Raw genomic sequence first — 24,025 nt, 5'->3', positions numbered from 1 at the left:
TGTTAGAATCTCCCCAGAGTGGCTGGGGAGGGGTATAAATAACTTTCTTCTTCTTCAAGATGGAGTTGAGATTCCTGCATTGCAGGGGGTTTATATGACCCCTGGGGTCCCTTCCAGCTCTACAATTTCTAGAATTCTATGATCTGCCCCAGTTGCAACAAAACATGTCACCCCTCTATTGGTCTCAACAGCCTCAGCAGGTGCTGTAACCTCCCAACAGTTTGACTTTCTGCCCAAAGGCTCTTCCCTGGGGTCACGAGACAGGCGGGTGCCAGCCAACCAGCGACACCTCTCACCTTTTTAAAAGTCCCAAATTCTGCAGCGTTTCTTCCTAGGGGAGTCACTCCACCCCTTGATCCTTTGGCTTCCCTTTACTTACTGGACCTTCTCCAGCTCTAGAATATCCTTTTTGGAAGCCAGGCAGCTGGGACTGCCCCAAATGTGGTCCCACCACAGATTTGTGTGACGCAGTAGGATATTGCCGGATTCATGTCCTATTCCTTTCCCGACGATCCCTAGCAGGGAATTGGCCTTTTTCAGGGCTGCCACACCTGAGCTGGGCACCAATTGCGCCTTACAAATGACTGTCTTGAGATGTTCGGGAGAATGTGCCGCTTGGCCTTTCCTACTGGAGAGCCAGCTGCCTGGGACCCGGGAGGTCGGGGTTCGAGTCTCCCCACTTGGTCACGAGGCTCGCTGGGTGCCTCGCAAGAACCCAGCCTACCTTACAGGGCTGTGGTGGGGAGCGGGGGGGGGGGAGAAGACCCACGCTCGCTCCCTGGAGGAAAAGGGATGGAAGGGCAAACCCGTCCGCGGCCCAAATGGATGCCCAATGTCCAGAAAATCAAGCGAAACGGGGGGGGGGGCGCCGTCCGTGCCAAAGCGCTGAAGGTCACGGCAGGCCGGGGCGGGGGGAGCTCCGGATTTCCAGGCGACCCCGAGGGCGACACTCTCGCCCCCCCCCCCGCCGAAGGTGGCCTCTCCCGTCGCCAGAAACCCGGATGAGGCGAGCCTGGTGCCCAGCTGGCATTGCCCCCACCCAGCTGGGCCAGGCACCCCCCCTCCCCTCTGGAGTGGGAGACTCGGAGGGAGGGGGGCACCGTCGCTCGGAGACCCCCGCGCTGAGCTGACTGCCCCCTGCGCGCCGGGAAGCGGCCCCCGTTGCGCACGGTTGGCAGCCGGATCCCCGCACGACGAGCCCCGATCCTTCCCCTCCCCCCACACGTCGGAGTCCCCCCCCCTGCTAGCGGGCGGGGCTCGGCGGTCTCGGAAACGGAAACGACGCCTCCCCCCCCCGTTCTCTCCCTCCCCCCCCCGGCCGCCCCGTCTCCATCCTCACGCAGGCGCCGCGCTGCTGCAGGCAGGTACCGCGATGCAAAAAGGAGGAAAAAAGAGGGGAGGGAGGCCCCCCCGGGAGGGGGTGCACGATGGGGAGGGGGCTGCAAAGGCACCGTCGGGTGGGGGCTCCGGCCTTTCGGGATGTCTGGGCGGGGAGGGAGGGAGACGGTTGCCTGGCCCCCTCCCTCCTTCAAGGAGACCCCCTTCCCACAAAGGGACCCCGACGGGGCGTCTGGAGCAGATTCTGTGCGATGCGCCCCCCCCCCCGAATGGGTCTGGCCTTGCGGGGTTGGGTGGGTGGGGGGCTGCGCGGTCACGGCCGGGGATGCCCGACCCTCGGGAAGGGCGCGCGCCCGGGGCTCCATCCTTCTCCCCACTCCTTTCTCTGCCGACGCCCCCCCCGGGGGGTGGGAGAGAACGCCCCCCGTTTCCTTGGCCAGCAGGGCCGTCTCGGAGCAGGGGGGGGGCACACCTGCCAGGGAAGCTGCGCCAACCCCCCCCCCTCCATCTCCATCTTCCTTCCAGGAGAGGCCTCGGATGGGGATTTGGGCTGGCAGGGAGGAGGTGGGGCTGGTGCCAAAGCGCCCCCCCCGGAACAGGAGCAGGCTGGCCTTCATGGGCTCCCCCTCAATCCAGCCACCCATTTCTGGCCGCCCCCCCGCAAAAGGGCCTGTGCTGTGAGCCTCTGGGTGCCCCCCCCTGTTCTCTGCCCTTTAGTTGCAAGAGGAGTGGGCAGTTGGGGGGGGTGCTGCCCTGGTCCAGCCCCCTGCAGAGACCCCCCTCCAGGCCCTGAGCTCCCCTTCCCCCAAGCACTTGGTGGGTTCCAGGGGGGGGTCACAGGGGGCTTGTGGAAGGTGGTGAGTCCTGAACTAGGGGGATGCTCTGATGAATTAGGGGGTTCTGTGGGGCAGGGCAGAGAGAGGGCTCCAGGGCATGTCTTGGGGTGGGAGGGGGCTGCTACTTCTGGGAGACCCCCGTCTCCTACCTCAACTGAGCTTCTGCTTTTCTGCCTCCAGGCTCTTGGGGCAGCCCTCTCCTGGCCGCTGCCCGTTTTGTGCCAACCAAAGCATGTAGTTGCCCGCTCTTCTCTCTCTCCAGCCCACGACAGGTAAGTCCAACGGGGTGGGCAGAGGTGACAGCTTGGCTTAGGGCAGGGGGTGAGCAGTTGCAGGGGGGCTTCTGAGGTTTCTCAGGAGAGAGTGGCATAGACCATGTGCAAAGTGCCTCGGGCTGCTTGCCGTCATTAGAGCTGGGGGGGCAAACGTTTGAAGGCAGGCTGTTCTGGGGGGTCCCAGGACTGCCATGCCAAAATGTCACCTTCCCTGCTAAGAAAGGCACCCTTTTAAACGAACAATTCCAGCTCTTTTCCTGAAATTGAGCTCTCAAACACTGCCCTGAGATCTTTGAATATTATTATTATAATTATTCTGAATGCCAGGCCTTGTGGCTAAATGCTGGCACAGTGAAGGCCTTGTGGCGGCTGGAAAATGGGTTCCATTACCAGAATAAGCTATAATAACAATAACAACAACAATATATTTATTTATAATCTGGCTGGGTTTCCCCAGCCACGCTAGGTGGCTCCCAACAGAATACTGGTAGTAGTAGTAGTAGTAGTAGTAGTAGTAATCGTAATAAAGCGACAAAACATCACCCATTAAAAAGTTCCCTAAACAGGGCTGACTTCAGATGTCTTCTATAAGTCAGATACCGGTAGTTGTTTATTTCCTGGAGGGTGTGAAGGAATTCTGAGCATGTGCAGAGCGCCTTTCCTCTCACCCTGAGAGGTCTGGTATTAGGCTCTCCAGGGAGAGGAGGGTGGTGGTGGGTTTGCAGTGGAGGAGACTAGAATTCCTACTTTGCGCAGGATATTGTTAACCTGCGGAACTACCTGCCACAGGAGGAGGGAGTTGCTCTTAGGCTCGGATCCTGGTTGGCTACTGTGAGGGTGCCGGAGTGGGGCTGAGCGCCTAAGAGGCTCCTCTCTCTCTCTCTCTCTCTCTCTCTCTCTCTCTCTCTCTCTCTCTCTCTCTCTCTCTCTCCCCCCTTCCTCCCTTCCTTCCCAGGGCTCCCGCGATCTCCTTTCCTGACCCCCCTCTGGGACCCCCAGCGCCATGTCGGGCTCCCTGAGCAAGAGGGGCGACTTGGCCAATGACAACAGTTGCCTGGGCCTGAGCCTGGGCCTGGTGGCTCCAGCCGTGGGCCCAATACTGCCCCGCAAGGGCCACTGCGCCTACAGCTGCGCCGAGCTGCAGGGGGTTCTGGGCCTTCCACCGAGCGCGGAGGAGACCCCCTCCAACACCAAGTGGGTGAAGGACGGGCAGAACCAGCTGCGCCAGGCGGCCGAGAGGGGCCGGGACCAGAACCGCAACGAGCTGAGCCCCCCCACCAAGGAGCTGAGCACCCTCCTCATCCCGCTGACGGGGGACCCCGAGCGAGAGGAGGAGGGGGAAGAGGAAGAGGAAGACGAGGAGGAGGAGGAAGAGGAGGAGGAGGAGGACTCCACGCCCGTCCAGAGCGAGCCGGCGACCGAGTCGGAGGAGCAGAGCTCCGAGAGGGCTCCTCCGCGGGGGGATCAGGGCCGCAGCGCCAGCCTCCTCTTTGGCATGCGCCACAGCACCGCCAGCGACGAGGACTCCAGCTGGGCCACCCTCAGCCAGGGCAGCCCCGCCGGCAGCTCCCCCGACGAAGCAGGTAGGGCCAAGGGCCCCTCGCTGGAGATGCAGGCGGGGCCCTTGGGGTCCCTTGAGCAGGCCCCCGGCCGTGCCAAGGCATCCCTGAAAGACGGGCGGCAGGCGGGACGGCTCCCTGTTGCCTGCTCTGACTGGCAGGAGATTCCCAGGAGGGGTGGCTCAGGGTCGTGGGTTCAAGAGATTCCTGCCTTGCACGGGGTCCCTTCTAGGGTTCTAGGATTTTAAAAATATTCATATACCGTCTTTTTCTCGAGGCGGTGTACGTGGTTCTCCTGGTTTCCTCCTCACAACATCAAATTGATTTAAATCCAAATTTAGATGTAAATAGGCATTTAATAAATAAGAACAACAGCCCCGTGAGGTAGGCTAGGCTAAGAGAGGGGGGCTGACTCCAAGGACATCTCAAAGGGAGGGGGGAGGGGGCTTGTGGAGACAGAGCTGCCCCCCCCACATGAAGCTATCGTTACGAATCCTGCCTTGCAGGGGGCTGGGCTAGATGACCCTTGGGGTCCCTTCCCCCTCTACAATTCTCCTTGGGAGGGGTTGGGGGGCTCCGATCTGGGGCACAGTGGGGAGGGGGAGGAGGTGGCCACAGCTAGGATCAAGTGGATGCCAAGGCAGCGAGGATGCCAAGGCAGCTTTCCCACTTCGGCTCCCTGACCCCCCCCCAGCTCCTTATCTCTGTTTTTCCATGGGGTGGGGGGGCGGGCAGGGGGCTGCGGCTGGACTCCCTGCTTCCTTGGACTTGGGGGGGGGGCAGAGCTCAGCTCTGAGCCAGAGGCATTTGCTGCTTCACAGCCCCCCCCCCCGCTGCCTGGCATCTGGCTGTTCTCCCCTCCCCCCCCAAGGGAGCAGGGTGCCTTGGCGACGCTTCTTGCCTTGGCAGCCGTGATGTCAGTGGGTGCCTTGGGACACCTGCCCAGGAGCAGGCGGTGAGGCGGAGGGGGGGCAGCCATCGACACCCTCCCTCCTCGGTGCAAAGGGAGGAGCAGGCGTTGGAGGTGGCTGCAGCCCCCCAGCGGGGACAGGAGCCATGCGGAGCCCCAGCCAGGGTGAGCGGGGGGGATTCGGGGGGGGCTGGCTGGCAGGTGGGGGGAGGCCTGTGGGGAGGGGCGGGCAAGGCAGGCGGGGAGACAACTCAGGACTTGGGACCCCCCTGCCCTGGAGCAGCAGGCAATGCCCCCCCTTACTGCCTCCTTACTGCCTGGGGGGGGGGGAGAAGCAGCCCATTGGATCCTAGACTCAGAGCTGGACAGGGCCTGGGGGGTCATCTCATCCAACCCCCCCATAAGGGGGGGGAGTCATAGCTCAAGCTTCGTTCTACCTAAACTTTAGGAAGAACTTCCTGACAGTAAGAGCTGTTCGGCAGTGGAATTTGCTGCCAAGGAGTGTGGTGGAGTCTCCTTCTTTGGAGGTCTTGAAGCAGAGGCTTGACAGCCATATGTCAGGAATGCTTTGATGGTGTTTCCTGCTTGGCAGGGGGTTGGACTGGATGGCCCTTGGGGTCTCTTCCAACTCTAGGATTCTATGATTCTACCTTCCCCCGCCCAAAAAGGTTGGCAACCACACGCTCTTTGGCGGTCAAAGGAAGGGGCTTTATTAGGAATGAAAGGTAGGGGGGAGCAGGCAGAAAGTCGAAAGCAATGCTTGTTTTCTGGGGGGACGTAGGGGGATCCCGAAACATTTTGTGAATCTGTGTTTGGCCTCATTGAGGGTCAGTATTTCAAGACAGTGGTACCTTGGTTCCCAAACTAAAAAACCCCAGAAGTGTTCTGGTTTCCGAACGTTTTTTGGAAGCCAAACATCGGCTGCGGCTGTCGGCTGTTGCTTCTGTGGTGCCTCCACGAATCAGAAGCCGCGCCTTGGTTTCCGAACATTTCGGAAGCCAAACGGACTTCCGGAATGGATTAAGTTTGGCGCTTTTGTTTTTGCTATTTCTTTTGTATTTTTGTTCCGAAGGCTTTTTTAGTTTAGTTTGTTTTGGCGACTGTGTGGAACCCGGTTCAGCTACTGATTGATGGATCGCGTGACTGCAGAAATGGGTCAGAGCCCCCCCTCCCCATCCAAACAATGACTATCATCAGCGCAGATAGGAAAATAATTTTATTTTTTATAATCTACAATGATGTCTTGTTTATTTTATAGTACAGTACATTGATTATTGCTTTTATTTCAGGGATCAAGGGTCTCGTTAGATAGTACAATTAGTGTTAAATTGCTGTTTTACGTTTGTTTTTAAAAGTCTAAGGTAAAGGTAAAGGGACCCCTGACCATTAGGTCCAGTCGTGACCGACTCTGGGGTTGCGCGCTCATCTCGCATTATTGGCCGAGGGAGCCGGCGTATAGCTTCCAGGTCATGTGGCCAGCATGACAAAGCCGCTTCTGGCAAACCAGAGCAGCACATGGAAACACCATTTACCTTCCCACTGTAGTGGTACCTATTTATCTACTTGCACTCTGACATGCTTTTGAACTGCTAGGTTGGCAGGAGCTGGGACCAAGCAATGGGAGCTCACCCCATCGCGGGGATTCGAACCGCTGACCTTCTGATCAGCAAGCCCTAGGCTCAGTGGTTTAACCCACAGCGCCACCTGAGTCTAGAACGGATTAATTCATTTTGCATTCCTTTCTATTGGAAAGCGCACCTTAGTTTTGGAACGCTTTGGTTTCGGAACGGACTTCCGGAACGTAATATAATTATAATGATGATGATGATGATAATAATAATAATAATATTTTATTTATACCCTACCCTACCCTACCCGGCCAGGGCCAGGCTCAGGGCAGCTAACACCAAATATAAATTACAATAAAACAAATATAAATTACAATAAAACGTAATAGGAAAAACAAACTGTTAATTAAAATATGGCTTAAAATACAGCTTAAAATGCAGCCTCGTTTTAGTAGTAGCCCATAAATCAAGACCGTCAAGGGAAGAAACATCAGATATTCACCCGAGCTATCTCTCCATGCTGGTCCTACATAGGCCAGCAAAAAAGCCAAGGGAAGATTTATATACCAAATCCCATATAAGGCGTCAGAGTGAGTCCAAGCCGAAGGCCAGGCGGAACAGCTCCATCTTGCAGGCCCTGTGGAAAGATGTCAAATCCTGCAGGGCCCTGGTCTCTTGTGTGAGAGAGTTTCACCAAGTCGGGGCCAGTGCTGAAAAGGCCCTTAAGGTCCTCTGTGGGGCATACCGGGAGAGGCGGTCCCGTAGGTATAATAATAATAATAATAATAATAATAATAATAATAATAATAATAATAATAATGTGGTTTCCCCAGCCACTCTGGGCGGCTTCCAACAGAAAAATAAAATACAATAATCTATTAAACATTATGTATGAGGGTCCTAGGCCGCGAAGGGCTTTAAAGGTCAAAACCAGTACCTTAAGCCTGATCCTGTACTCCACCGGGAGCCAGTGCAGCTGGTAAAGCACTGGGTGAACGTGATCCCGCGGCGAGGATCCCATAAGGAGCCTTGCTGTGGCATTCTGCACTCGCTGGTGTTTCTGGGTCAACTACGTTTGAGAACCAAGGTCCCACTGTATGAGGAGGAAAAGGAGAGGACCCCGAAACATTTTTTTAAAGAAAAAAAAGCACTTATCGGAAGAGAAAACAAACTCCAGTGCTGTGCCTCTAGATAAGAGTTCGTCATAGAATTGCAGAGTCAAAGGGACTCCAGTGGCCATCTAGCCCAACCCCAGGCAGTGCGGGAATCTCAGCTCGAGAAATCGTGACAGGTCAGCCCCCCCCCCCGCCTTTGGGAGTCCTGCATTGCAGGGGGCTGGACTAGATGACCCCGGGTTCCCTTCTGACCCCTTGCCTGTGGGGTGGAGATCGGCTGGCAGGCGGCTGGGAGGCCGAGGGGGCCAGATCCCGGGGATTGGGCTGAGGGTTGTATCTGACCTACCCGCCTTGTCCTCCCCCCCCCCGCTTCACCCCAGTGCGCTGCCTCCGTTTTGGGTGGGGCAGGTGGCCCCCTTTCCTTTTTTAAAAAAAATTATTGAAGAAATTTTAACATAATCAAAAGTTCAATTTACATTTTACAATTTCAATTACCCCCCCCCCCGTGACTTCTTTCCCTGGTTTATAACATATTTATTTCTTCTGCTTATACTTTTATATACTTTATATTTTTACTTCATATTTATATTTTCTATTGTAAGCGTATTACTCCAATCCTGCAAATGAGTTCATTTGCATGCATTGTTTCTGCATATACGTCATAAAAGGTTGCCAATCTTTTCTGAAGTCATTATTGCCCTTATCTGTGAGTCTCTCCTTTAACTTTGCCATTTTTGTGTATCCCATCAACTTTTCTTGCCAACGTTCTTTCGTTGGTATTTCCTTAACTTTTCCATCTTTGTGCTAATAAGATTCTAGCCCAGGCATCCCCAAACTGCGGCCCTCCAGATGTTTTGGCCTACAACTCCCATGATCCCTAGCTAGCAGGACCAGTGGTCGGGGAAGATGGGAATTGTAGTCCAAAACATCTGGAGGACCAAAGTTTGGAGATGCCTGTTCTAGCCACTGTTGTTGCATACTGTACATAAATACATTTTATAGCTGACTGGCTCCCTCTCCCTATGCAGACTCCTTCTGGCTGTGCAACTCGCTGGAGACGGACTCAGACCTCCCGGCCGGATGGATGCGGGTTCAAGACACGTCCGGGACCTATTACTGGCACATCCCCACCGGGACCACCCAGTGGGAGCCCCCCTCAGGGAGCGGTAGCAGTGACTCCCCAGGAAACACCCCCTCCAAGGAGAGGCAGGTGAGGGGGGAGACCCTGGAACAGAAGACCAGCCAGGGCCGGATGGAGGTGGGAGGCGGCCCTCAGCTCTCCTTTGTCCACAACAAATGGTCGCTGTTTTTTGTGTGGAATACATGCTAGGTGGTCCTTGATGGACCTCGTGGGAGCTCAAGCCATTTGCACATCACAAAGGATGTCTTTTATCAAATTAATTGATATTGAATTGAGCAAAGCAGTGATATTTGAGGGAGCAGGCTAGCAGGCAGGGGCCGTGACTTACATCAGTGTCAAAGAGGGCCAGATTTCATGAAGGGACGGGCCGTGAGGGCCGGCCAAAGTTGTTAATCTTTATTTAGGACTAGCTGGCCCTGCACGCGTTGCTGTGCGTTAGTCAGTAATTGCCCCCCTTCAGATACCCCTGAGCTTCAGAGTCCCCCTGAGTTGAGGCGAGATACTGTGGAGAGGGCAGGTTTCATCCCTGTGTCGTCGTCCCCCCCCCCGTTCTGACCCATTACGTATCCCTGCCCTCTATTTGCCCCCCCCTACCTCCACTTGGCCTAGTCTGGAAAGCGGCCTAGTCTGTCTGATAATGGCCGCCTTGGTGGTTTCAGTTGCTTGGTTGATGATGTCATTTGGTTTGTGGGTGTGGCTTAGATTTCAGAGGAAGGGAGGGGTGGAGGAGGGTACTATGCCACTTGAGGGCGCTGTTTGACTGGGTGGAAAACCAGGTCTACACCTGCCCAGGTGTGTGATTTGAGGGATTTTTGACCCCAACAACGCTCGGGGAGTGGCCTGGATCGTTGTGTCAAAATTTCAGGATGATCGGTCAAGCGGTTACGGAGAAAAGTGTAGAACGCAGTTTCACGATTTTTACATTTTTATATATATAGATTGAAGTTGTTGAGCTTTTTTTAGGGTTGAAGTTGTTGCATCATAGGAGCCTACACAACACAAAACAAAACGAAACAAAACAAAACACGGTTGATGTATGTAGGTTTTATTTTATTGGTATTTCATCTTACATTTTGGACATCCAGTTCCCCCCCCCCTTTTTTTTGGGGGGGAGAAAGTGGCGGAGGAAGGGGGTGCCATCTCTGAGGGGGTGACAAGAAGGCACCCTGAGGGAGACTTGCCCATCGCGCCTCCGCAGCAGCACCCTCCGCTCGCGGCTACACCCTCCGCTGCCGCCTGTACGGTGCTTGAGCATTGCTGTATGTACGGTGCATGCGCACCGCCGCTCAAGTGCCTTGCGGACGGCAGCAGGATCCCACCACCGCCTGTTCAGCTCACACGCACGCGTGACACATAGCACATGCACACCGGGCGCTTTGCCCCACCCCCCCGACATCCTGCACTGGGGGCCGGCTCTCCTTCCTTCGCCCCTGCCAAGAGAGTGAGCCCTAAGCTACGGAGAACCCCCCCCCCCCGAGGTCTTGGCTGCCCTGGGAGGGGCGGTCGAGGGGGGCACCCTAGGCGGCTGCTTCCTGCCCCCGCAGCTCTTTCCCAGGCTCAGTTTAAGCACTGCAGGCCTGGGGCAGCTTTCAATTTTCAAAAAATATCAGAAATAATAATTAATAATAAATAACATCATAACAAATAATAATAATTAATAATTGTAATTCTTAAGGGGTAGAGAGACTGTCTTATGTCACTTTTTATTTTATTTTACCATAGTTTTCTGTGTATAAGCCCCCCCCCCCAAGTATGACACCCCCTATTTGTTGGGGACTTAAGAAAATGGGGGGAGATGGCTCCATGTATAAGACAACCCACACTTTTTAGCATAATTTTTAAAGAAAAAAATCTAGTCTTATACATGGAAAAGTACGGTATTTTTTAAAAATATATTTTTATAAAGATTTCCTAGTTTACAAAAAGACATGCACTGTCTCTTTTTTCAACTTGCATTTTCTACGGATCAGTTTCGTTTGTTGTGAGACGTTAGCGTTATACCTTATGCCCCTCCTTCTTGGGAAGCCTGCCAATTCTGTCCTCGAGCCATTTTTAAAACCCCTTTAAATGTTACGTATTTATTTATTAGATTTGCATACCAGCCTTCATCGTAAGATCTCAGGGCAGCTCGCAGAATAAAACACAGGAGAAAAGGAACTAAATAATAAAATCAAAACAACAGAACAGTACCTCCCCGCCCCCCCCCCCCAAATCCCTGTGCAGCCCTGGGGTGTGTGGATGGGGTGGGTTGGTGTTTTGTTTAAGAAAAACAATTTCTCACCACGTAAAGCAGAGGAAAATCAAAATCAAACGACAAACAGGAGCTTTAATTACGGGAAAATGCTGAAGGCTGTCCCCGCCCGCTTCCCTCCCCTGGCATGAGACCCAAATAGGAATCTGGATAAAGTATAGCTCAGGCACCCCCAAACTGCGGCCCTCCAGATGTTTTGGCCTACAACTCCCATGATCCCTAGCTAACAGGACCAGTGGTCAGGGATGATGGGAATTGTAGTCCAAAACATCTGGAGGGCCGAAGTTTGGGGGTGCCTGGTATAGCTAAATGCTTTCTTTCTATCTTCTTTAAAGAGCTCATTTCATTGACAATATTGCAACCAATCATGTACATGATCTCTCATCTCTTCAAGATCCTTCAGCTTTAATTTTCCCTCTGTTTCTATTAACAGATCTCTAGATGTCGGCCATTTTTCTTCCCCATTTGGTTTTTTAATCGAGGTTGCTTCTGTTGGAGACAACTACCATGCAGTAGTTTGTTCTAATAGACCTTTGTGTTTCCCCCATTCTTTTAAAAGTGACCTCCTAATTATATGATTATGGAATCCTTTATGTACCGTATTTTTCTGTGTATAAGACGCTCCCTAATTTGGGGTGCTCCAAGTTAAGAAAACACCCCTCAGCACTACCCATGTATAAGAGCCCAATTTTAAACCTAATTTTTTGGTAAAAAGTCCTAGTCTTATACACGGGAAAATACGGTACCTTCCCTTTATTATACCGTAGACACGCCTGCCAACCAAATCTGTGATTGTGTCGTTCTGGATCTAACATGTCCATATCTTCTCAGAGTAATTCTCAGGGATGGGATGAGAACTTTGGGGGTGGGGGTGGGGGAAGCAAGTAAACTCACCTGCTGGTGGTGGGGCAGCCCCATAGACCCCTCCCATTGCTCGTGCTGAGCTAAGAGGGGCAGGGAGGGGCTGTTCTTTTTCACCTGACCCCACCTGTACCGTTGCAGCTCACCTGGATGGAGTTTGGGCAGGCTGAGCCCTCGGAGGAAGCCGCTGCCTTCTGGAAGGTGAGAGGCTGGATGGGGGGGGGGCGTGAGGGGGGAGGGAGGGAGGGAGGGGGCTGGTGCTGACCTGTGGGGCTCCTTTATCACGGTGTGCCCTTTTCCGCTGTGCTCCCTGCAGGACGTCCCGTCGGAAGAGGGGGTCCCAGAGCCCCAGGAGGAAAAGGAGGGCACGGTCGGCTTGTGCTTGGGGTCCCCCAGCACCTGGTAAGTGGGGCAGGAAGAGGAGGAGGGAAGAATCACCGCTTGCATGACCCACTAAGAAGGATGCTGGGTTACGTACCTCTCTGGATACGTAACCTTCAGGTTATGAACGCAGCAAACCTGGAAGTATTTTTTCCAGCTTTCGCTGCATGCGCAAAAGCGCTTTACACGCCACACGCATGCGCAGAAGCGGCGCCTCTGGATACGGATTTTTTGGGGTGCACACGGACCCCCGGAATGAATTAAATTCATATCTAGAGGTACCCCTGTAATGCAAAACGGATCAATCCTTTCCAGACTTTTAAAAACAACCCCTAAAACAGCAATTTAACATGATTTTTTCCCATCTAACGAGATAGATGAAAATGAAATGAAAAATGAAAGCGATAAACAATGTACTGCAGTCACACAATTAGTCAATCAGTAGCTGAACTGAACTGGGTTCCACACAGTCACAAAAACAAAACAAAAAAAGAGCCACGAAAACGCAAAATAAATATCAAAAACAGACGGACCTCAGCGTAACACTCAAAACGGAGCATGTCCGGCTTCTGAAAAAGGTTCGCAAACCGGAACACATCCTTCTGGGTTTGCAGTGTTTGGGTTCCAAGGCGTTTGAGAACCAAGAAACCACTGCAGAATCAAATTTAAACGATTCAATTTAATTAAGCCAAATGGACGAACTTAGAATCATAGACTCATAGAGTTGGAAGAGACCACAAGGGCCATCCAGTCCAACCCCCTGCCAAGGGGTGCCGGCTTTTCAAAGCCCGAGAGCCATTTATGCCTCCAGGGCCCCCCTGCCTCTCAGCTCCCCCCCCAAATAATCTTACCACCCACTTTCTGGACCCCTGGTCTATGGGGCGCAACTCCCAAAGGGGACTGAGGATCTTTCCTTGCAAAATGGGGTGCAATCGGGGGGTCTGGCCTGCGGCAGACTTCCCCCCGGCTGCCCTGGGCTCTGCGGCTCCCCCCCACTTTCTAGGGGACTTGGAGGTCCAATTCAGGCAGCTGCTTTCTACAAAGGGGTCCCTGGGCTCCATCACTCCATCGTCAGCGAAAGGCGCTCTGCACATGCTCCGAGGAAGCCTGCCGTGTCCTCTGGCGCCAGCCGTTACCCTGACTTTGCCGCTTCCTTTCCACAGCTCTTCCCTGGAAGAGGGAGGTGAGGAAGAGGAGCAGTTCCTGGGAAGCTCCCAGGTGTCCAAGGTAAGGTGGTCTTGCCGGGGGGGGGGAAGGGTCTCCTCATGGCCTTAGGGACCCACGTGGCCCCTGGGACTTGGAAGAGGAGGAGGAGGGGAGATGGCCCGTCCCTTGCACTTGGGGGTGGGAAGAGCAAAGGGGGCCCCTTCTCTTCCTATGGCACTAAAGGGGGTGGGGACACCTGCTGGAGCAGGCCAACAAAAAAACAGACTATTATTTAAAAGTTTCCATTTTATCACCTTTAAACAAATCCTTATTATACTCATGACATATTTGCGCCATCGAGCTTTGACTTCCCTCCCTCATGGTTTCCATAATTCATTATTACTTCAGAGTAGCAATTAGACATTTTCCTATTTATGTTTCACTCCTTCCGGTTTCTTATGGCAACCCTTATGGCTAGTGTTGTTAATTGTTCACAATTGTACCTTCAGATATTGTACAAATTGACTCCAGTCTTTTTGGGAAGCTGGATCACGCTGGTTTCTGAGTTTCCCGGTCAGCCTCGCCAGTTCTGCATAGTCCATCGTCTTCGTCCTCCACTCTTGGAGCGATGGAATTTCCTCTTGCTTCCATTTTGCGGGCTGAAAGAGTTCTTGCTGCTGTTGTCGCATACATAAACAGTTTTATATCTCTCTTTGGGATCTCATTCCCTACTATTCCTCTGGTTTTTTCCGCAATGTACTTTTTAACATTTTCTTTAACTCATTATATAGCATTTCCCAGTAAGCGTTTACCTTACTACAAGTCCACCCCGTGTGATAAAAATTTCCCTTGTTTCTTTACATTTCCAACATTCCTTATTTCTTGTCTTATACATTTTGGCTAATTTGGTTGGGGTTAAATACCATAAATACAAAAAACCAGACTGTGGCAAAGACCCTCCTGTCCGCCTAAGAGGGGCTGGCGGAAGAAAAATGCCCTGGGCTGTTTCCAAAAGTGCCCCGGATCTTGTGCCCTGAGGGAAGCTGGCCGCCTCTTGGACCCAGATGTACCTTTGGGGGGGGGTTGCTGCATTGCTCCTGCCTTCTTTGGGGTGCCTGTTGGTCACCCTGGGGAGCAGGAAGCTGGGCCCCTCTGGGCCAGATCCACCCCCTGCCACCGCAAGGCTCTACTTGAGTCCTCAAGAAGCTGGTCTCTCCCTCCTACCCCCCTTTCCCGTGGCCTCCTGAGACCCAGTGCTGCTCTCAAGTAGGGCCGTCTTGCCCATAGGCACTAGGGGTGCAGGGCACCCGGGCGCCGGGCTGTCAGGGGCACCAGGCCAAGAGTCTGGGGCCGAGGTTTGGAGTCAGGGGATTGGGAAGCGCCGGCAGCTGCTGCCGAGCAGAGGAAAGCCCTTTGGAACGCTGCTGCTCTTCTGCTGTGGGCGAGTGAGGCACTGAGGCAGCCGGCCGGCTCTGCCCTCCTGTGTGCCAGGGATTGGCAGGCCGTCGAAAGGCCCACCCAGCGCACGCTGCTCACACGATGCTGCCGCTTCTGCCTCAGGGTTGACTTTTGTTTTTGCGCTGGGCTCTGCTTGCCGCCCCCCCTGCTGCCACCGCCGCCACTGCCACCTCGGGCTTCTCTGTTGATGCTGAGGCGGCCGAACCACCTTAAAAAAGGTCGACAACTCTGGGCAACTGGGGGGGGGGTTGCCGGGCAGATCTTTGCACCCTGGCACCGCCTATGCTTAAGATGGCCCTGCTCTCAAGTTTGGGAGAGGTTAGGGCAATGGGGGCATCTCTCGGGGGTCCTGGGGGCCAGGGCCAGGGCACCCACAGGGCAGGGCTCCAACGCAGCTTCCGCCCGAGCCTCGGAAGCAGCTTCCAGTAGAAACCGGGAGTCGCCTTGTCTTCCTTCCATTCAAGCAGGACCAGGTTCCGAGCAGAGAAGACTGGATGGTCCAGATGATGGACTCTGCCGAAATGGCAAAATTGACAGGGAGAATCAGAAACCAAGAAGATAAGAGATTTATTAAAGAATGGGGGAAATTTATAGATTGACTTAAGAATCACTGTGCACAGCTAGCAGGATTAATACAGTGGAACCTCAGTTTACGAACACCTCGGTTTATGAATTTTCGGTTTATGAACGCCGCAGACCCATCTGGAACGGATTAATTGATTTTCCATTACTTTCAATGGGAAAGTTCGCTTCAGTTTATGAACGCTTCAGTTTATGAACAGACTTCCGGAACCAATTGTGTTCATAAACCGAGGTACCACTGTATAACACTTGTAAGGCAATAATTCTGTGGTTGTAAATGGGAATTTGAATATAAATTGGGATAATATTATAAGATGCAGTGTATAATGTACTGTAGTACTATGGAAAAGAGGGCTGGATTTCGGTTTGATGAGGCTCTAAACTACTGAAGGGAATGGGACTCTTTGTTAACAACAAATTGTCGCTGCTTTTTGTGTTGAATATATGCTAGATGGTAATTTAGGGACCTCATGGGTATCTCAAGCATTCTGCACATCACAAAAGATGTATTTTATCAAAGGAATTGTTGAACTGATATACAATTAAGAAGAAGCTTGTTGAGCTTATACATAAATTGGGCACTGTATGGAAATCACTGCGGAGTGAAGGGAAGCCCAAGGGTTCAGAGATTTATGTATAAAATGGATTATATTTGAATGTAAAAGTTATTTGTAAAAACTGAAGAGAGAAAAGGGGGGGGAGAAACTGGAAGTCACGTCGGAGGTCTTGTGAGGCCCCCAACGTGACCCCCCAAGGCCCCGGAAGGGCCCCCCGTCACAATGCCATGATGTCATGTTACCTCTCGGGTGTCACTGGGCATGCATCATGTGGGGCCCCAGTCGCTGCCCCGGGCTGGGAAACCTCCCCACTTGTGAGGCCCCCCTTCCTCACCCCCTGCCTCTGTCCCCCCCACCCAGTGCTTCTCCGTCCGCTCCCTGGGCTGGGTGGAGATGTCCGAGGAGGAGCTGACCGTGGGGAGGAGTAGCGTGGCCGTCAACAACTGCATCCGGCAGCTGGCGGGGCAGAATCCAGACCTGGGGGACTCCTGGGAGGAGGTGAGTCCTGCTTTGGGGGGGGGCTGTGAGTGTGGGCGGAGGCAGCCTTCGCCAGGTGGAGGAGAGGGGGTAGTTTGGTTGAGTCTTGGGTGCCCCCTCCTCTTCCCACAATACTTGTAGGGCTGCAGGGGGGGTCCTGTTGAGGAAGGGGCCCCTGTGCATCTGTGACCCCCCTCCCCCCTCCCTGCAGGGCAAGGCGATGTTTCTGGTCCTGGAGAACGAGACCCTGAAGCTGCTGGACCCCGAGGAACAGTTGGTCCTTCACAGCCAGCCCATTGTCACCATCCGCGTCTGGGGGGTCGGGAGGGACAGCGGAAGGTAGGGGGTCCCCCTGTGGGGAAGGGGGGGTGGAGGGGGGCAGGGAGGGGTCTGGGCCCCTTTCCTCTGGCCCCGAGTCGGCCAGCCACCTGCTTGGGCATGGAATCCCTGAAGGGCCCCCCGAGGGTCCTCTAGCCCAACCCTCTGCAAGGGAGGGAGGGGGGTGGGGCTGCCCCTTTGCCTCTAGATTCTGCCCCCCTCCACCTGCCTAACTTTGACTGCTTTTTTCTCTTCTGCACTCGCTCCCTTTGGGGATCCAGGGAGAGGTAGGTGGCCTTCCTCTCACTTCTTTGTGGGCCCCCCTCTTCTTGCTCCCCCCCACCCTGAAAAACAGTCCCTTGTGAACAGTTGAAAGTGGCAGCCCCCATTTACCTGCCCACCCACGTTCCTCTTTGAAAGGGATCCTTTTTATGGGGGCGGGTGGGCGACCTGGTTGGGAAAGGCAGAGGGCCCCCCCCTCCGGTGCTGCCGTCTTCACCCCCGAGAGGCGACACGAGAACCGGAACTTCTCTGTGGTGCCCCCCCCCCCTCTTTGCAGAATGCTCTCACCAGGCGGAAACCTTCCTCTATGCCCATTCAGGAGTATGGGTTTTTTTGGGGGGGGTTCTAATTTTTATCTGGTTTAATCTGGTTGTGTTTCATAATGTCAGGGGGCTTTGAGACTCTTTTGGTACAAAGCGGATGAGAGACGTGATAAATAAGAACACCCCCCCCCGGTGTGTTCTCCCCCCCCCCCCAGGGATTTTGCTTACGTGGCCAGGGACCAGATGGCCCAGATGTTGAAGTGCCATGTCTTCCGCTGCGACTCCCCAGCCAAGGACATTGCCACCGGCCTCCATGAGATCTGCTCCAAGGTGACGCTGGCTCCAGTGCCTGACCCCCCCCGTGACCCCCCCTTTAGCTCCAGAGCAAGAGCCCCCCCCCCAAGACAGGGCTTAGGAAGCGAGGGAGCAGCCCAGGATTCATTTCACGGCAGTGGGGCTGTGTGGTGATGGACCCCTGCTCACAGGAACCCCCCCCCCCACTGAGGAAGGGCATGTGGGTCGGGCGGGGGGAGGAATCACCCTTGGGGCCCCTCCTGGAGCTCCTGCAGGAAAAGCCCAGGACCTGGCAGAACCTACCCCCCCCCGAGGCTCCGCTTCCTCATTTAAAATGCAAAAAGCAGGTTTCTCGACCTCATTGATAAGCAATTCCTGCATTGTTGCGGGTTGGGCTAGATGACCCACGGGACCACTTTGAACCCTGCAATTCTTCTGCGATTCTAGATCATGACGGAGCGGCGGAACGCCCGGCCCCCTCTGAACGGGCTGTCCCTCGACCACTCCAAGATGGTGGACATCCCCTTCCAAGGTAGCTAATTTTTTTTTTGCGGGGGGGGGGGGACCACAGGCCAGTGGAATAATTCCTGCCACTGTTTTCTTTTTTAGGGAATTTTTTTTCTGTTTTCATTTTATAATATTGAGAACAGCTATAACAACACATGAACATTAAAAGATGAAAAAGTTTAAAATAGACCCGCCAAATGGGTCCGGTTGCATTTGGGTGAAAATAACAGAGTCTTCTCTGATTTATCAAGTCTGGTTCTGGGTTCCCCAGGCTTGGAACAAGGGTTGCCTTGGAAACGGATGTATCGGTTCCCCCCCCCTTGTATAAGACTATATTTCCCCCCAAAATTTTAAAGTTTGAAATTGGGGTTTATTTATACACGGAATGTTGCAAGTATTTGCAACATTTTGGGCTCATAAAATAGCGGTCGACTTATACAGGCAAAAATATGGTATTTGTCACGAAGGAATCCTATAAAATGTGCCTGGAGGTTCTAGTCCTCATTGAAGCCTCAAATTAAGCGTCAAATTTTCTCCAGGACAGCTCTTTTGCAGAATGAGTGATGGTCAGATTTTGGGCTGGTTCCCGTTGGGATACAAGTTAGAGTCGCCATATTCCAAAATAGACACACATGGGGGGGGGAAAGAAAAATAATATTGATTGTGTGTGTTTGTGTGCAGTAAAAGATAAGAGATGTATTGAAATATTTAATAATGGTAATTAGAAATGAAAATGACATACCCTCCAACATTTTGTGAGAAAAATTCAGGGCACCCCCCCCCCCAATCCCGTGTCTCTGTCGCTCGCCCCCTCCTTCCCTTGGCTGCCTGTGGCCTCCTTGCTCACGAGACGCTGCGTCTGCAAACAATGTGAGGCTGAGCAGCCCCAGGAAGGACAAATGGTACAAAAAAATGTAAATAAAAGCAAAGGTATTTTGCTGGAATTTTTAAAAAAATCCACCCAGGTGGTGATTTTACCTTTGACAAAGAAGAAATGCCCAGGGAAAAACACGGATGTTTGGCAACCCTCTTCCAAGTCTGTTCTGCCAGGATCCAACATGGACACCTGTGTTGGCATCCCCAGAAAGATCCAGCCAACTTAATTGTGAAGAGCAAGCCCTGGTTCTGCTTCCGCCAAAATTAAATCCCAAAATCTTGCACCGACAAACCTTCCACCCCAAAAGGAACCCCGTCCGTCTCCCCTGCAGTTGCTGTCAAAGGGATTTGCCCAGGACGCCTGTTGGGGGTCAAGGAGCCGTGCTTCCCCCCCCAAGCCAAACTGGCACCTCTTGGGCAGAGGGGACCCTGGGGGGGGGGTCCTTGCCCAGACCCCATTTGCACCAAGAGACGGCTTGTGCCCCAGGCTCACTCCCAGGCCTGCGTTCTGCCCCCCAATGCCCCAGATGTGTTTTTTGTCATGCCTCGGTCGCCCTCTCACGCCTGCCCCTGCTCTCCTCCCCCCCCAGTTGAGTTTCCAGCCCCCAAAAGCGAATCTGTGCAGCGGTTCCAGGTCTTCTACTTGGGGAGTGTCATCGTGGCCAAGCCTGTGGGTAAGGAGGGGGGCGAGGGAGCCGGTCTCGCATGTCTGGCTAGTACCAGGGAGAGACCCGGGTTCAAATCCTCCCACTTGGCCCGGAAGCTCACTGGGCAGGACCTTGAGGGCCAGGCACTCTCAGCCTGGCCGACCTCGCAGGGGGGTTGTGAGCACAAAATGGGGAGGAGGGTGTCTGGTGTGAAATCCTGTTGGGTGCCCCCCAAGTGGGTGCTGCCAGGTGCTGTGTGTAGCCCTGATGCCACAGCTGCCCTTGGCCTGCCCCGCCTGGGGGGCGCTGGGCCTGCTTGCCAACCTCCCTGCCTCCCCCCCCCCAGGCATGGACGTCCTCAATGCCGCCCTGGACGTGGCGTTGGCAGAGGGGGCCAGAGAGCAGTGGACCCCCGCCCAGGTCAGCGTGGCCCCTGCCACCCTCACCCTCACCCACCAGCAGGTGAGTGTGCCCCGGTCCCCAGGGGGGCGGGAGGGGGAGGGAGGGGGAGGAAGATGGGAAGGCCTGACACCCCCCCCGCTTTTCTCCCCAGACGGAGGGGGTGCTGTGCGAGTGCCGGGTCCGCTTCCTGTCCTTCATGGGGATCGGGAGGGACGTCCGCACCTTTGCCTTCATCATGGCTGCCGCCCCGGGGAACTTCCGCTGCCACATGGTCTGGTGTGAGCCCAACGCTGCTGGCCTGAGCGAGGCCGTCCAGGCCGCCTGCATGGTAGGTGCCCCCCCCGTCTTGCACTCTCCCCCCCCCCCGTAATTCAATATCACGCCTGGTGGCAGCTGCCATTGTCCCCGGCTTGTGGGAATGCTGTGAGTGACAGGAGAGGGTATATTGATGAATATTATCCTTCCTGCCAGCAGAGTGTATTCCCCTATTACACAGCAGAAAGCTGGTTGTTAGATTTGTTGGAATCTCTTAAGTTCTCTTATTCCTGGCAAGACCCCTTTGATTCCCTTCTAAAAGAATAAAGACACCCCAGCATACCTGCCAAGTTCCGGACGTAAATATCCGGGATCGGCAGCGCGCGCATGACCGGAAGTTGCGTGACGCAACTTCCGGTGGCGCTTCGCCCTTCTATGGGCACCAGAAAATGGCGGCGCCAGCGCCGGAAGTCGCTTCCGCACATGACTGGAAACACGTAAAAGCGACTTCCGGCGCCGGCGCCGCCATTTTCTGATGCCCATAGAAGGGCAAGCGCCACCGGAAGTCGCGTCATGCAACTTCCGGTCATGCGCGGAAGCGACTGCCGGCGCCGCCATTTTCTGGTGCCCATAGAAGGGCAAGCGGCACCAGAAAAATGGCCGGGTAATTAGGGTTGCTAACAACTCATAGCTGCCAAGTATCCCGATTTAAGGGACAACACCGGGATTTTTCGCTAAACGGGAGACCGCCGGGAAACGCTAAGAAAAAAGGGGTTTTCCCGGCGGATACGAGATACTTGGCAGCTATGCACCCCAGTCTTGTTCATAAGTAACAAAAGGAAGTTTACTCACGATCGGGCAGAGCACCCTGTGATCCCTAGAGGCCGGCTTAAGACTTAATAAGTAGAAATAGGTTTACCCCATATGGGAGATAACCCAGGGACAGCTGGCTGAGAGCCAGCAGTGCGGTCCAGGTGAAGCAGGAAGCAGAAAAAGGACAGAAAAGAAGGGAGGTGGCTGCATGTCTTGGCCTTTGACCAGGTATGGAAAGGTCATGTCCACCTACCTCAGGCATGACCAATGTCCGTTTCGGGGGCCTAATTCAGCCTGCCGGTCGATTTAATCCGGCCCCTGTGGCAGTATATGTCCTGGGGTAAAATGGTAAAAAAAGCTCAGCAACTTCAATCCTAAAGAAAGCTCAACGACTAACAACTTTGGGGTAAACTTCAACCCTGAAAAAGCTCAACAACTTTGGTCGGCCCTCACGCATGTTCCCCTCATCAAATCTGGCCCTCTTTGAAGAAAGGTTGGGCACCCCTGACCCACCTGGTCACATGCAAAGAAGGATGCTCCAGCCAGGTGTAACAGGAAGTCCTCCTGGCTGGACCAAACATCCCCTTGCATGTCCACTCTAGCAAAACAAGGAATGTTGCACTTGTCTGCTCCAGTGGGTTCCATCCCACGCAGGTGACCCCTCTTGCCACGTTTGCCATGCGCCCTGTTGGCTGCAGAAGGTCCTGGGCGGGCAGGGACTGGTGGGGAGGTGGGGGGCTCGGCTTCGGATCCTCGAATTGCCGAATTGGAGGGGTCCCCCAGGGGTCCCCCGGCCCACCCCTTTGCCACGCAGGCCTCGCCTTTGGATCATCATCCCCTGCTTCCTCTCTTCCAGCTGCGCTACCAGAAGTGCTTGGACGCCCGGCCCCAGACCACCAGCTCCTGCCTCCCGGCCCCCCCGGCCGACTCGGTGGCCCGCCGCGTGGGCTCCACCGTCCGGAAGGGGGTGCAGACCTTGCTGGGGAGCCTCAAGCCCAAGCGCCAGGGGGCTCAGACCCCGTGAGTGCACCCTCGCCAGGCCCGCTGCGGGGCCAGCAGGAGGGTCCGCACGAGGGTCCCTGTCGGATGAGGTCGCCCCCCCCATCAGCCCGGCAGCTCTTGTCCCCCCCAGCCCCCCCTCTCGGGGAGAGCGAGTGTGCAAGGTGCGTATTTATGAGGCGCGAGTGTGAGTGTGAAAGAGAGGAATGCTGTGGCTCCCTAATGTGAGCTGCTGGGGGGAGCGAGGGGGGTGCACATATCTAGGGCGTCTCTCCCGGGGGGGGCAGCTGTGGCCTCATCCCCCCCTCCAAATTGGGGCACCTGATCTTAAGCTGCTGCTTTGAATAGAATATGAAAGTGGAGGCTGGGGGGGTATTTGGGGGTCCCTGCACTAGTTGGGGGGCACTTGCACCATTGCGGTCTCCCCCCGGGTGGCCCCAGCGGACAGAGGCCCTCCCTGGGTGGGGAGTGGAGGCCCCGGCCGTCTCTGCTATAAGAAGAGATCTGTGTGTTGTACTAAAACTTAATAAACTCGATTCCCCTGATGTGGCTCTTTCTTGCAAGGGGTGGGGGGCAGAGGGAGGGGAGGCCCCCCCCCGTCACAATCATGTCCTCCTAGAGATCCCCGGTGAGACCGTATGTGGGGTTCTGGTGCACCGTTCTGCTCGCCTCATGTCAAGCTGGAGTTGGAGAAGGTTCAACTTGCTTGTGAGTAAGGTTTTGGGTTCGAATTTGGCGCTTTTCAGGCGAAGGAGGGGCAGCAGGAGAGAAGCTGACAAAATTAGGCCTGGCATGGAGAGAGAAATCTCAAAAGTAGAGCTGGGCGCTGTATCGATAACATTGCCCCAAACCGGTTTGAAGCTCAGATCGCAAGAACGATTCCAGAATTGCACATCCCTGTCCAGTTGTGCTGCACTCCTGGGGGTTGCCAGCATTTGGCAAGCACCCTTCTCAGCTTGCGCCCCGCAAGGCTGCCGGATGCTCGCCCCCTCAGGCACCGTCCTCGAGGGCCCAAGAGGTGAGGGGGGCCTGCCTGCGCCTTCGCTGCCTTCTCTGGCCACGCCATTGGACTGCCTCCTTGCGCCAGGCACTGCGCAATGGAGGAATGCCTGTATCCTGGGAGCCCCTGCAGCAGGAGTGGCCCCTCCTCCCCGTCTCTGGGGCACTGGGGTCCCTGGTAATCGCACGCTGGCAACTGCAGTCGCTGGGAGCTGCACCCAGGCAGGAGGGAGGGAGCCTTGCCTGATGTTCCCCGTCGCCGCTGGTGCCAGGAGAGGCAATGGTTGGCATGAGTCGCGACTGGCAGCTCTACAGCCAGAGCCCCATGATGCCACGCTGGCCGATGCTCCTGCCCAGCACAGTGATTCCGTCCGTCCGCCCGCCTGGCCGGCTACTGATGGCTGAGGCAACGGCTGCCTTTCCACTTTCCTGGCCTTGCGATGTATTGCGATATCTTTAGGTTCAGATGGCGATATAGGACGTTGAAAAGCAGGTATATTTCCCAGCCCTACAGTACCACTGTATTCTGCTCTGGTCAGACCTCACCTGGAGTACTGTGTCCAGTTCTGGGCACCACAGTTCAAGAAGGATATTGACAAGCTGGAACGTGTCCAGAAGAGGGCAACCAAAATGGTCAAAGGCCTGGAAACGATGCCTTATGAGGAACGGCTTAGGGAGCTGGGTATGTTTAGCTTGGAGAAGAGAAGGTTAAGGGGTGATATGATAGCCATGTTCAAATATATGAAAGGATGTCATATGGAGGAGGGAGAAAGATTGTTTTCTGCTGCTCCAGAGAAGCGGACACGGAGCAATGGATTCAAACTTCAAGAAAGAAGATTCCACCTAAACATTAGGAAGAACTTCCTGACAGTAAGAGCTGTTCGACAGTGGAATTTGCTGCCAAGGAGTGTGGTG

At 54.6% G+C, this 24,025-nt stretch overlaps 1 protein-coding gene across 3 annotated transcripts; it reads left to right on the top strand.

The window, feature by feature from the left end:
- Positions 1-1,082: 1,082 nt before the first annotated feature.
- Positions 1,083-22,656, top strand: APBB1 (amyloid beta precursor protein binding family B member 1). 3 transcript variants are annotated; one of them, XM_060274182.2, is made up of 15 exons: positions 1,083-1,364; positions 2,355-2,446; positions 3,405-4,032; positions 8,630-8,811; positions 11,996-12,055; positions 12,171-12,256; positions 13,399-13,462; positions 16,339-16,476; positions 16,667-16,794; positions 17,534-17,648; positions 18,060-18,144; positions 19,586-19,669; positions 19,989-20,104; positions 20,196-20,372; positions 21,969-22,656. In XM_060274182.2, exons 3-15 carry the CDS (start codon positions 3,453-3,455, stop codon positions 22,134-22,136), a joined length of 1,983 nt encoding a protein of 660 aa, XP_060130165.2. In that variant the 5' UTR covers positions 1,083-1,364; positions 2,355-2,446; positions 3,405-3,452; the 3' UTR covers positions 22,137-22,656. The 3 variants fall into 3 exon arrangements, with proteins under 3 accessions (XP_060130165.2, XP_088525047.1, XP_088525048.1); XM_088668921.1 differs by having other exon boundaries at positions 1,246-1,360; XM_088668922.1 differs by lacking the exon at positions 3,405-4,032 and having other exon boundaries at positions 1,251-1,360.
- The last annotated feature ends 1,369 nt before the right edge of the window (positions 22,657-24,025 follow it).

This window comes from Zootoca vivipara, chromosome 4 (genome assembly GCF_965207765.1).
Source record: "Zootoca vivipara chromosome 4, rZooViv2.hap1.1, whole genome shotgun sequence".
Taxonomy (NCBI): Eukaryota; Metazoa; Chordata; class Lepidosauria; order Squamata; family Lacertidae; genus Zootoca; species Zootoca vivipara.
This window is presented reverse-complemented; position numbering and strand designations above follow the sequence as displayed.

Coding starts and splice junctions, on each gene's coding strand:
- APBB1 (XM_060274182.2), top strand. CDS start 3,453: ATGTCGGGCTCCCTGAGCAAGAGGGGCGACTTGGCCAATGACAACAGT. Junction 12,257..13,398: donor TTGGGGTCCCCCAGCACCTG/GTAAGTGGGGCA, acceptor TCCTTTCCACAG/CTCTTCCCTGGAAGAGGGAG. Junction 16,477..16,666: donor TGGGGGACTCCTGGGAGGAG/GTGAGTCCTGCT, acceptor CCCTCCCTGCAG/GGCAAGGCGATGTTTCTGGT.